General features: G+C 43.3%; 4 protein-coding genes across 4 annotated transcripts in view; 1 reads left to right on the top strand and 3 right to left on the bottom strand.

Annotated features, from left to right (window-relative positions):
- Nucleotides 1–13,310, bottom strand: part of LOC309564723 (uncharacterized protein) — a gene marked incomplete at both ends in the record, with an annotated part of 91,741 nt that overhangs the window by 17,332 nt on the left and 61,099 nt on the right. The gene's annotated exons all lie outside the window — the stretch shown is intronic.
- Nucleotides 905–1,216, bottom strand: LOC309564828 (histone H4; the record flags this gene model as incomplete). Its single annotated transcript, XM_082269511.1, has 1 exon — nt 905–1,216. The coding sequence occupies one exon, from the start codon at nt 1,214–1,216 to the stop codon at nt 905–907; it is 312 nt and encodes a 103-aa protein (XP_082125637.1).
- Nucleotides 4,689–5,104, top strand: LOC309564762 (histone H3.2; the record flags this gene model as incomplete). Its single annotated transcript, XM_082269444.1, has 1 exon — nt 4,689–5,104. Exon 1 carries the CDS (start codon nt 4,694–4,696, stop codon nt 5,102–5,104), a length of 411 nt encoding a protein of 136 aa, XP_082125570.1. The 5' UTR covers nt 4,689–4,693.
- Nucleotides 8,368–9,012, bottom strand: LOC309564741 (histone H1B-like; the record flags this gene model as incomplete). Its single annotated transcript, XM_082269424.1, has 1 exon — nt 8,368–9,012. One exon carries the CDS (start codon nt 9,010–9,012, stop codon nt 8,368–8,370), a length of 645 nt encoding a protein of 214 aa, XP_082125550.1.

Here is a 13,310-nt window from a genome sequence, read left to right as displayed (position 1 = left end):
CGATAATACAGCAGCTTCTATTGTGGAACATTCATCAACGGTCCCTTTATTTCACAACGATAATCCATACATTGATAAACGTCCGTTTTGTTGTTTGATACTTCAGAGTCCGCCCTGCTGTAGAGATGATTAGAAAGTCACTGAACACGTGACCTCTACTCTGAGAAAGGAGAGGGAGCGCACACTTTCTTTGTACTCATAGGAAAGACATTAGTGGCTGGCTGTGGGATCTCCCACAACTCTGATTGGCCAATATTTCAAATTTCACCCGCCTGAATTGTGTAAATCGTTACACAAAAATCCATTTCTTTTATACCGCCAAATCCGACCCTGAATACTGAGATCAACTTTGATTGGAAAAACATCAACACTTTAATTTCAATCAGATTAGAGAGGGGTGACCGGATTATTACTGACCAAAAAATGTCCTTTATTGCAAGTGCTCGGAATCCACCGCTATACACAGAACACGACAGTCACATGACTTCTACCTTTCTTTATGATGAGAAAATAGAGTAATGATCATCTAGAAATGTCACTGAGCGATATTTATTGTCCCCTTATCACACCCCGAATTTTTCTATAAAGAAATGTGAGGTGACTGGAAATAATGCCTAAGAAAGGGGTTTATCGGTGTCTCAACAAGCTAGCTGAAAAATAATAAAGTGATCTAACGATATTGTAAGCGGAGAGAATATAAACACTAGATCGCTTCGATCTGTTGTATTCCAAGTAAAATAAAGTTGTACAATCGGATTAATATGTGTTTAGCTAAAAAGCTTTCATTCCGACGTGATAAAAGTTGATCTAAGAGAAATAAATGGTTACAGCTCTTTGTAGGAGAAGGTGGGTGGCCCTGAGAAGGACCTTTGTTAAGGTGAAGTGGGTCGGTGGATGTTGGGGTTTAGCCTCCGAATCCGTAGAGAGTGCGGCCCTGGCGTTTGAGCGCATAGACGACATCCATGGCGGTGACGGTCTTCCTCTTGGCGTGCTCGGTGTAGGTGACGGCATCGCGGATGACATTCTCTAGGAAGACTTTAAGCACTCCGCGGGTCTCCTCATAGATGAGACCGGAGATGCGCTTGACACCCCCTCTGCGGGCCAAACGTCGGATGGCGGGTTTGGTGATGCCCTGGATGTTGTCCCGGAGCACCTTCCTGTGGCGCTTAGCGCCTCCTTTCCCCAGACCCTTTCCTCCTTTACCGCGACCAGACATCTCCAAGCTCTTCGTGTATCAGACGAATGTGAAGTAAAAGCACCCAGCCTCGCTTTATATGCAGCATATGCGGACCTGATGGAGAATAAGGGGGAGGGGTTGGAGGAGGGCGCGTCCAGACGTCACAATAAGTCCGCCTCTCTGTGCTCTCAATCATCCAATCCTCAGCAGTTCCGTGATTTGAATTTCCCGCTCGATGATGCTCTTTGTTCAATAGAAAGAACAACATTTCACTCCTTTTGGGTGACCATTGGATGTTACCTGATCATCATTACTGGTGAGGTCATGTCTCTGACGTCACCCAGGATCCTCCAAATAAATGTCCTCACTACATACTCAGACATCGGAATATTCACATTCAGTGAATAAAATATAATAGTATCCTAATATAAAAAAAGAATATATAAAATAATATATTATGAAGTACATAGAAATCGCAAAAATACCATAAAATGCAGCATTTGTAACACCCCCACCCCACCCAAAACGAGACATAATACCTCCCAGCTTTTAGTAGAGTGCAGATCTCCTAGATAAATGACCCCAACCGGAAAAAAGAAAGAAGAATACCAGAGATGTGAGCGCACTCAAATGTCCATACAACTGCCCTCCCCCTTTTTTTTCCATCAATATGGAAACTAAAATTCTTCTAGCCACCCCAACATTTAGACAATAGTCTTATGAAGAATTATCAGTTTTCCAATATTTTCTAGAAATCCATTTCCTTCCCAATAATTATCACAATCGTTTAGCCGACTTTTTATTACATATTTTGACCAGAGAAGACTTCATAGACCATTAACGCTTCCTGCATATAAAGTTCTCCCCTCAATCCATCCTCCTGTTTATAACAGATGTTCTAACACCTTCCACTGGTGACCTTCCTATCCAGATTACTATATAAAGTCCCCACAATGAACGCTCGGCTCTGGGTTCCTTCAGGTCATACACTGCACGGATAGATTGTGACATCTAGAACCCTTTGCTGATCTCTCACAAGTCATGTTCCCCCAGAGTCCTGGAACAGATGAGATGTCACACAATGTATTATGTCTCCAGAATCCCGGATCTCTCATCATCTTCTATTAGAATGGGATAGGACCCTGCACAGCTGCTGCACATAACCAGAGGGGTACAAACCAATTCCATCCCTCAGTGCTCATACACCAACCAATCTCACCACATCATTGCACTGTATCAGTTAATGTGTTATTCTGCAGCAATACACCCTGGATCAAACATGCCCCATTCTCAGCAATCAGATATTTTAGCCTACTTGTTTAATTAGAAGTGTACCACTGTATAGACAAATTGATCATTCATTACAGATCGATCTTAGATCCACATAAGATGATAGACAGATAGACAGATAGACAGATAGACAGATAGACAGATAGACAGATAGACAGATAGACAGATAGACAGATAGACAGATAGATAGATAGATAGATAGATAGATAGATAGATAGATAGATAGATAGATAGATAGATAGATAGATAGATAGATAGATAGATAGATAGATAGATAGATAGATAGATAGATAGATAGATAGATAGATAGATAGATAGATAGATAGATAGATAGATAGATAGATAGATAGATAGATAGATAGATAGATAGATAGATAGATAGATAGATAGATAGATAGATAGATAGATAGATAGATAGATAGATAGATAGATAGATAGATAGATAGATAGATAGATAGATAGATAGATAGATAGATAGATAGATAGATAGATAGATAGATAGATAGATAGATAGATAGATAGATAGATAGATAGATAGATAGATAGATAGATAGATAGATAGATAGATAGATAGATAGATAGATAGATAGATAGATAGATAGATAGATAGATAGATAGATAGATAGATAGATAGATAGATAGATAGATAGATAGATAGATAGATAGATAGATAGATAGATAGATAGATAGATAGATAGATAGATAGATAGATAGATAGATAGATAGATAGACCGAAAATCTATCTATCTATGTGTGAAAGGTGCAGTAGCGGCACACCTATTATAATTATTACACAGGGATTTGATTGAAAGGGGAATTCAGCAATAGGTGTTAGGATTTAATACTGATCCACATGGGACATCTAGAAATAATGATCGCACCGAGCGATCCCTCATCTGCCGACTTCTAAAGGTTTTATCTGACACAAAAAAAACATGCAAAATAATCCGATAAATTTTGCAGTCTGGATGCCATTTCCTCAGATCTTCAGCTATGAATTGTAATTCTGTTATCAAACTGCACACACTAATCCGTTTTATTCTGTTCCTATGGATTCGGAAAGGAAGCCATGAAATTACATTGTATCTCTTCACAGATCCCCGCACGGAAGTCATTCCTCTTTTTACCAGCAGGTGTCAGTGTTTCTCCTCCATAGAGAATACATTGGAGCAGTTTAGTTCAATTTCATTCAAATGGATCTGATAGAAAACTTCCTGAGCGCTGATCCATCTGGAAACAATGACACCGACTGATCCCAGATCTGCCCGGAGCAGGGAGGGCAATGCTGGGGGGACGATTCATTGTCTGCTCAGAGATCTGTCCCTCCATGTTAGTACAGAATTGTGCTGGATGGAATAAGCTGTGCAAGTCAACTTTCTACTTGTTATTCACTAAGAACGGAATAATCAGATCAGTGAGATCGGAGGAGGATTTTCTGTCATCTCATTTACTGTATTATGGAGAAAAACTGTCCAATCTCAGATCTTCTAATTCTTACACCGATTAGGAATCTCCGATCTTTTTTTATTTTATATCATATTTCTGATGAATATTTTCTCATTTGGCAGGAAGGAAAACTGATAGAAAGGATCCTCAGCCATTCAATACTCCGAAGAGAATTTCATTTACTTTGTAACTAGAAACCAGCAACATGTTTACAATGTTTCTAAGAGGGGACAGATCTGCTTCTTCAGACATGAAATATTTGTGTTATTGATTCATTGTACATATCTGGCAGTGCCATGATTTCTACCAGTCATTTCACTTTTTTCTTATTCTAGTTTTAATATGAGGAAATCTATAACTGCTACATGTCTGATAGAGGTCAGTTCCATGATCCTACACAGATCTGATAATGAAACATGGAATCCTTTATTTCCCATCATATAGAAAGGTAGAGATCTACCGCCAGTCCATTCTCACAGTCTATGATTCCTAAATCTATAAAGATATGTCTGATGAATGTTTTCTCTTTTTGAGAATAGAGATCGCTTGTATGATGTAAAGTAACTCCCCTCCCCCATCCCACACAAAGATGGTGACTCTACTTACAAAGATAACGTACAGATTTTGGCGGGCATTTTAAAAATGCCGCTTTTTTTAAGAAAACCAATCATTGAAAGGCGTGTGAGTTACTTGTCCAATCGGAAGGCAGTGCTGTGTATAAATGGCTCCGCAGAGCGGCAATGCCTCACATTCACTGTTCCAGCAGAGAGTTGAGTAAAGATGGCGAGAACCAAGCAGACCGCCCGGAAGTCCACCGGAGGGAAAGCTCCCCGCAAGCAGCTGGCCACCAAAGCCGCCCGCAAGAGCGCCCCGGCCACCGGCGGAGTCAAGAAGCCTCACCGCTACAGGCCCGGCACCGTGGCTCTCCGAGAGATCCGCCGCTACCAGAAATCCACCGAGCTGCTCATCCGCAAGCTGCCCTTCCAGCGCCTCGTCCGAGAGATCGCCCAGGACTTCAAGACCGACCTGCGCTTCCAGAGCTCCGCCGTCATGGCTCTGCAAGAGGCTTCAGAGGCTTATCTCGTCGGACTCTTCGAGGACACCAACCTCTGCGCCATCCACGCCAAGAGAGTCACCATCATGCCCAAAGACATACAGCTGGCACGCCGCATCCGCGGAGAGAGGGCATAGAAGGGGAGGGCACCACCACTCCTACTACTACTCCCATCATCCCAACACAAAGGCTCTTTTCAGAGCCACCACATCCTCCTATATACAGAGCTCTATATATATATACTACCTCATCACACCGACTACATGCTGGAAAATACCGGCTACTACATTCCTATACATTCCCCGGGATCACCTTCACCACATCTTTCTTTTCTCTCCCTTCTCTGCGCTCCGAAGCTCAGTGTGGAAGTAAAGCTCACCTCTAATATAATTACACAGAAAACATTCCCATTTCTCATCTAGAAGGGACATCCTTTCTCTTGCCGATTTATTGTAATAAATACAATGGAACTCATCTGTAACACAATTCACACTTCCTCTATATCTTCCCTAATAGATACAATGTTACAATATTTAACGGTAAAACACACTTTCCTAGGAACAGATTAAACAATCTTTGTCTCTTTGGTTCCCATTCTCTCAGGAGACACATAGTTGCATTTTCTAGAAACGTAATAATTTCTTATTTCAAACAATGGAATCGATCTCGAGTCATTAGGAATCGTGCTTAGAGAGCTGATGACCAATCAGCCCATTTAATTTGTGGGGGGAGGGGGGTAAACCTTACACAGTCCACATGGAGATGTCACTATGGGGATCAGGAGGGATTTTTCCTCTATCTCCCCTCCCCCCATACTAGAACTGTGTCATCACAGGAGATCACACACGGACACATTACAGGGAAGAATACATCCGGGATTGGAGAGGAAAACAATTCATCTGTATGGAGATTCATTTTCCTGCCCATCCCTCACTCAGCACTATTGTGTACGGATAGGAGGGGGAGGGGGGGGGGGGATTACGAGCAGTAGTTTCTCTTTACTTATTATCGCACGACGCCCATGTTGGGGTTCCACTGTTACTGCAAATATTTTAAACCATTAAAATATTGGCAGGCAATTGAATATAAATTATATATATCAGCCAATAGGAGCTTTTAGGTAATCATACAGATTTATCTTCTCAAAAAGTTATAACATTCTCAACACAGGAGACTTCCTAATCATTGTAAGATGAGCGGAGGATGAGATCTCCCGATCATTAGAATGATTCTCCTTTAAACTTTTACATTCTAAAACAAGTGAATGATCTAGAAGAGGAAATATTGATCAGCGCCCATCTCTGATGTCTGTGTGCTATTAGATGTGTAGAAGAGATGCGGAGCACTGTGTGCCGTGGGTGTAGGTAGGTATGTGTGGCTCTGTTAGGAGGAGGTGGGTGTAGGTAGGTATGTGTGGCTCTGTTAGGAGGAGGTGGGTGTAGGTAGGTATGTGTGGCTCTGTTAGGAGGAGGTGGGTGTAGGTATGTGTGGCTCTGTTAGGAGGAGGTGGGTGTAGGTAGGTATGTGTGGCTCAGTTAGGAGGAGGTGGGTGTAGGTAGGTATGTGTGGCTCTGTTAGGATGATGTGGGTGTAGGTAGGTATGTGTGGCTCTGTTAGGAGGAGGTGGGTGTAGGTAGGTATGTGTGGCTCTGTTAGGAGGAGGTGGGTGTAGGTAGGTATGTGTGGCTCTGTTAGGAGGAGGTGGGTGTAGGTAGGTATGTGTGGCTCTGTTAGGATGATGTGGGTGTAGGTAGGTATGTGTGGCTCTGTTAGGAGGAGGTGGGTGTAGGTAGGTATGTGTGGCTCAGTTAGGAGGAGGTGGGTGTAGGTAGGTATGTGTGGCTCAGTTAGGAGGAGGTGAGTGTAGGTAGGTATGTGTGGCTCAGTTAGGAGGAGGTGGGTGTAGGTAGGTATGTGTGGCTCTGTTAGGAGGAGGTGGGTGTAGGCAGGTATGTGTAGCTCTGTTAGGAGGAGGTGGGTGTAGGTAGGTATGTGTGGCTCTGTTAGGATGAGGTGAGTGTAGGTAGGTATGTGTAGCTCTGTTAGGATGATGTGGGTGTAGGTAGGTATGTGTGGCTCTGTTAGGATGAGGTGAGTGTAGGTAGGTATGTGTGGCTCTGTTAGGAGGAGGTGGGTGTAGGTAGGTATGTGTGGCTCTGTTAGGAGGAGGTGAGTGTAGGTAGGTATGTGTGGCTGTTAGGAGGAGGTGGGTGTAGGTAGGTAGGTGTGGCTCTGTTAGGAGGAGGTGGGTGTAGGTAGGTAGGTAGGTGTGGCTCTGTTAGGAGGAGGTGGGTGTAGGTAGGTATGTGTGGCTCTGTTAGGAGGAGGTGGGTGTAGGTAGGTATGTGTGGCTCAGTTAGGAGGAGGTGGGTGTAGGTAGGTATGTGTGGCTCTGTTAGGAGGAGGTGAGTGTAGGTAGGTATGTGTGGCTGTTAGGAGGAGGTGGGTGTAGGTAGGTATGTGTGGCTCTGTTAGGAGGAGGTGGGTGTAGGTAGGTAGGTGTGGCTCTGTTAGGAGGAGGTGGGTGTAGGTAGGTATGTGTGGCTCTGTTAGGATGAGGTGAGTGTAGGTAGGTATGTGTAGCTCTGTTAGGATGATGTGGGTGTAGGTAGGTATGTGTGGCTCTGTTAGGATGAGGTGAGTGTAGGTAGGTATGTGTGGCTCTGTTAGGAGGAGGTGGGTGTAGGTAGGTATGTGTGGCTCTGTTAGGAGGAGGTGGGTGTAGGTAGGTATGTGTGGCTCAGTTAGGAGGAGGTGGGTGTAGGTAGGTATGTGTGGCTCTGTTAGGAGGAGGTGAGTGTAGGTAGGTATGTGTGGCTCAGTTAGGAGGAGGTGGGTGTAGGTAGGTATGTGTGGCTCTGTTAGGATGATGTGGGTGTAGGTAGGTATGTGTGGCTCTGTTAGGAGGAGGTGGGTGTAGGTAGGTAGGTGTGGCTCTGTTAGGAGGAGGTGGGTGTAGGTAGGTATGTGTGGCTCTGTTAGGAGGAGGTGGGTGTAGGTAGGTATGTGTGGCTCAGTTAGGAGGAGGTGGGTGTAGGTAGGTATGTGTGGCTCAGTTAGGAGGAGGTGGGTGTAGGTAGGTATGTGTGGCTCTGTTAGGATGATGTGGGTGTAGGTAGGTATGTGTGGCTGTTAGGATGATGTGGGTGTAGGTAGGTATGTGTGGCTCTGTTAGGATGAGGTGGGTGTAGGTAGGTAGGTGTGGCTCTGTTAGGAGGAGGTGGGTGTAGGTAGGTATGTGTGGCTCTGTTAGGAGGAGGTGGGTGTAGGTAGGTATGTGTGGCTCTGTTAGGAGGAGGTGAGTGTAGGTAGGTATGTGTAGCTCTGTTAGGAGGAGGTGGGTGGCTCTGAGAAGAGCCTTTGGGGGGTGTAGATGAAGGAGGCCTCCGGCTGCTTGGATTTATTTCTTCTTCGGAGCGGCCTTCTTGGGCTTGGCTGCTGCCTTGGGTTTGGCCGCCTTCTTAGCCGGACTCTTGGCGGCTTTTTTGGGCTTGGGTGCAGCTTTGGGCTTCTTGGGGCTCTTTGTCACCTTCTTGGCAGCTGCAGCCTTTGCCGGTTTCTTGGGGCTCTTGGCCGACTTCTTGGGGGATTTTACTGCCTTCTTGGGGGACTTGGCCGCCGGTTTCTTAGGGGACTTGGCTGGCTTTTTGGCCGCAGCTGATGGCTTCTTTTTGGGGGCTTTCTTGGCCTTGTCGCCCTCTTGCTGCTTCTTGTTGATCTTGAAGGATCCGGAGGCTCCATGTCCTTTCACCTGGACGAGGCTCCCCTTAGTCACCAGCGCCCTGATGGCGACCTTGAGGCGGTTGTTGTTCTTCTCCACATCGTATCCTGAGGCGGCCAGGAGCTTCTTGAGGGCGGCCAGGGAGACCCCGCTGCGCTCCTTGGAAGCGGCCACGGCTGTGACGATGAGATCGGACACGCTGGGACCGGACGGCTTCTTGCTGCCTTTCTTCCCTCCTCCGGCTGCCGCCTTCTTAGTCGCCTTCTTCTTGGCGGCGGGCTCCGCTGGAGGAGCGGCGGCTGGGGCGCTCTCAGTCTCAGACATGATTCTAGAAAGTCTATTGGACAGATAAACTTCCCCACTCACCTCTTCTGGGATTATATAGTTAAACGTCCTGCACTGCTATTGGTCGGTACACAACAATCCTCCTGCTCTGCTATTGGTTACACATCAGACACGCCCACTCAGTATCATGGAGTAGTTGGAGAATCTTCTCTCTCTTGTTGTGTTTCCCCAGTAGATAGAAAACCGACTTTTATGTGAAATAGAACGCTGTCCGATCTTCATCGGGGACCCGATCTGCTCACTGGACTGTCACTTATCGGGGGTCACTTACAGCTGCCAGGAGCTGCTGAGGAGGCTGAACACAGAGGCTGCAAACACCTCCATCCTCCTGAGTGTGTGTCCCATTCTTCCTTCTATCTTCTTTTCTACACAAATTCTACACAGAAAACAATCTTCTCACATCTCCCTCTAGAATGATCTTCACATTAGATGAGTAAAGAGTGACCAACAGGAAACATTTCCCTCTAATACAGAACTCTGCTCATTTATAGCTGAGTAGAAGGAGCCTGGAAGAAAAACATCAGCCGGTGACATGAGATCCTTGTGTGATGTGATGGGAGAGATTGTTATACATACAAATGTCTCAGCTGATTACACAATGTCATGTTTAATATACAATGCATCATTATCTGCTCACCATGATAAACATGTTTTTATACAAATACTCTGAGTATGTTTATTGTCACATATTGCTGCAAATCTATACTGGCGGCTACTCAGGTATAATGTCATATAGAGGTAAAGAAGTCACTCTGGAAGACCTCCCCTCTATTAAAATGTAATCTGCCCCCCTCCATTCCAAGCACCGCTCTTCTAGTGTTAATCAATTCCGGCTAATCCGGAAAATATACAGCGCCAAGAAAAAAGCTTTCCATGATCCTAATCACATCAAAAGTCCATGTATCTCATAATTCAACAAATTTCCAAATTTACAGTGAAAGGAGGAAAATAGTCAAATACGATATATTTATCGAAGCATCACAAACGTGTCACCCACATCTCTGTACAAAGAGCCGGACATACGCAGTTTTTATTCCTATTCTTCAAAAAGGATATATTTTATCAATGTGGTCAATTGTATTATTACTGTCAGATGAAGTGCACTCTAAAGGCAAACACTTTGTCTTCTTATCGCACTCAGACTTGTAATGCAGGTGAATAGTAATGAGGGGAAATGTGATCACAGGACATCATTCTCTCATCTCTTTTCATTCCAATCTTTCTATGCTGATCGTCTACGCACCGCTAAACTCATCCAACCAAAACCATGCACACCTACATAGAGCTCCAATGTCAGAACACATTGTACTCCATATTTCCAGAAATTATTTTCCCTCTTGGCTATTAATAGACCACGTCTATGATGGCTCCTAGTTGCTATATTTAAATCTCCCGCCATAATTCTACTGGCCGTTAGGAAGATTCAGCCGCATTATACCGCTAAATCCGACATTGTAGAAGTTCTATTCATAAATCTGTTCATCTTCCTCCAAATGACATCACTTGTGTCGGTTTTCAGCTTCCAAATATTTCCTCCAAAGCGGTAAAATCCTCGAAGATTCCTTCCACAAGCCCGCCAAGTAAACCCAATCAATTATTTTCTATTACCAAACCCAATGGATCTTCTCAGAGCCACCCACTTCTATCTAAGAAGGAGCCGGACATGCATGTTTGGGAGATCTGATTGTATAATTAGACACCGAAGATTGTGATCCGGGTGGGGGTGGGGGTGGGGCAATGTGTTATAATGACACCTGTCTGTCCTAACAGCAATTATGAGTCTCTATGATTTTATTGTCTAATATAACACATTGAATTGATGTGAATTTAGATAAGCAGATGATCTCCTTATAGGGACTGGTTTCCATTGTCCTCCATCCTTTGGATTAGACACATTGCTAGGATATGGGACCCAAATCCAGGTTCAGGATTCAGAGTAAAGCTGGATACACACTATCCAACTTTTGTGGTTAGATTTCCTTCAGATTCACCTTTTCTATGTAGTGCAAGGGCCTGCCAGATTGCATACAAATTGAAAGTGTATAGGTATGACCTCATATTATATGGTTTTGGTAAGTCTGAAGGAAAAAAGTCTTCAGAAAATCTTATAGTGTGTATGGCCCTTTAGACGCTGTGCATGCAGATCTTAATTTATATATATATAATTGTCATTGCAGGTGAGAAGGAAATAGTGAGAGAGGGTCGGAAAGCATTGGATCAGATTCCTCTTTCTGCATTTTGATGAAAATGCATCCAATCAATGGGAGGAAAGGAGAGTAAGAGTATCCAGGAGACACCTTCATACCTCAGAAAGGGACTTTGCCACCTCTCCCTCGTCCTCCTGCACAGTGCTGGATGGAGGGCCCAGTCTGGATCCTCACTGCAAATGGCTTCTGAAAAGATAAGTGTGCCTTTATTTGCAGGTTAAGGAAATCTTAACCAACGGAAATCTGCTGCCATTCTAAACACTGGCCACATACTATGCAATCTTTTTTAAAAATCGTCGGTTAGCTATAAAGTGCCTTTTAGTTTTGTACTAAAGAAAAATGTACAATCGGATCTTTTAGTGTATGTTCAGCTAAAAAGAACCTTCTTTCTCCACAAATTTGTTCTAAAATTGCTAGAAACTCACATAACTCCGGTAGCAATGTATAAATATCAACATAGACAGCCCTTTGTATGAGAAGGTGGGTGGCCCTGAGAAGGACCTTTGTTGGGGTGAAGTGGGTAGGTGTTGGCGTTTATCCTCCGAATCACCAGATATTATTGTCAAAAACGATGTCATATTTATAGAATATTACTCTAAAAAAAGAAATTATATATACGAATAACACCTCTTCCCTGATTAAACCTGAGCGGACCTGATAGGAGACTAATCGAAAGGGGCGTGGCCACAACATATTCGTATTCTGTAGAGAATTTTACGTTCTTAGAACCTTGTAACATTTGGCGGATTGTGTGATACAAAGAGGAAACCGATCTGGTTCTTAAGGCATGAAATAGTTTCTTTATTCATTCATTGTACATATTTATGTGTCATGGTTACTACCAGACATTTCTTGTTATACATATTCTGCTTGTGATATGAGGACAATCTTTCACTGATAAATGTCTGAAAGAGACATAAATTGATGATCAGATCTGTATGTGATGATTTCCCCATCATATATAGAAAAGTAGAGATCTATAATAGAATACATTTCTCTATCATGCTGTGTGTGTAGCAGTGGTGAGATCCTGGATTCTGAGAACATATTGAAGTGTTTTCTCATGGTTTAGTAACAGAGAATCCTTCTGTACGAATGGCATTGGAGTAATAATGGGATTTAGCCGATAAATGTCTCATCTGATGATCTCCTCCGTGTCGGATTTGGCGGTATAAAAGGGCTGAATATTTCTATGTAACGATCTACACAATTCTGGCGGGCAAATTTGAAAACTGCTATTGGAAATCTGAGCCAATCACAGCTGTGGGCGTCTCCTTCATCAGCCAGTAATAATGTCTTCTTATGAGGAATCCAAAGAAATGTATTGTGAGATCTCTCTGTTCTCAGCCCAGAAAATACTTGTTCTGTAGACTTTCCATTGATCTCTATAGCAGGGCGGATTCTGTATTGTGAAATGAAACATCCTGAAATTATTATTTCCAACGTATTTCTTATTCTCGGTTCATGAATCCCCCTGAGTTGATCAATGTTCCCGGTAAGGTCGGCTGAGTGGATCGGAGATGACTGTAACGGTCTATGGAATTCCTGGGATCCATTTATAGGAAGGAATTGGAAAGTTGATCCAATCGCAGTTGTGGGAGATTCCTTCAGATAGGATTTTGTCTTCTGATGAGTGTGAAGGAGGTGATGAGATTTGTGTTCCTTTTCAGTTGGAAGGATTCTTGTTTGGAATGTATAGAATATGTAATCATCCATCAGAAGTAAAGGATGGAGAGCAATGAGGATCAGTCCCTGTAATGTTGTACAATAAGAAGATCCAATCCCATCCCCCAACAACAATGCTGATATATTGTAATGAAAAGAGATGAGAGATTTCCCCTCATTACTATTCACCTGTATTACAAGTCTGAGTGTGAATACGAAGACAAAGTGTTTGCCTTTAGAGTGCCCTTTTCCTGACAGTAATAATACAATTTATCACATTAATAAAGAATGAGAGAAACATGTATTGTGGTCGTACTGTTTATTTTTTTGTTTTTTTATAAAAGAGAAGGAAAACTTTTCAATAAAATGATATTTGAAAAAAAAAAAAAAAAGAATGAGACAAAA

Source organism: Pelophylax lessonae (assembly GCF_965119305.1).
Source record: "Pelophylax lessonae genome assembly, chromosome: 9".
NCBI lineage: Eukaryota > Metazoa > Chordata > Amphibia > Anura > Ranidae > Pelophylax > Pelophylax lessonae.
Note: the sequence above shows the minus strand (reverse complement) of the source record. Positions and strands in the feature narration are given on the sequence as shown.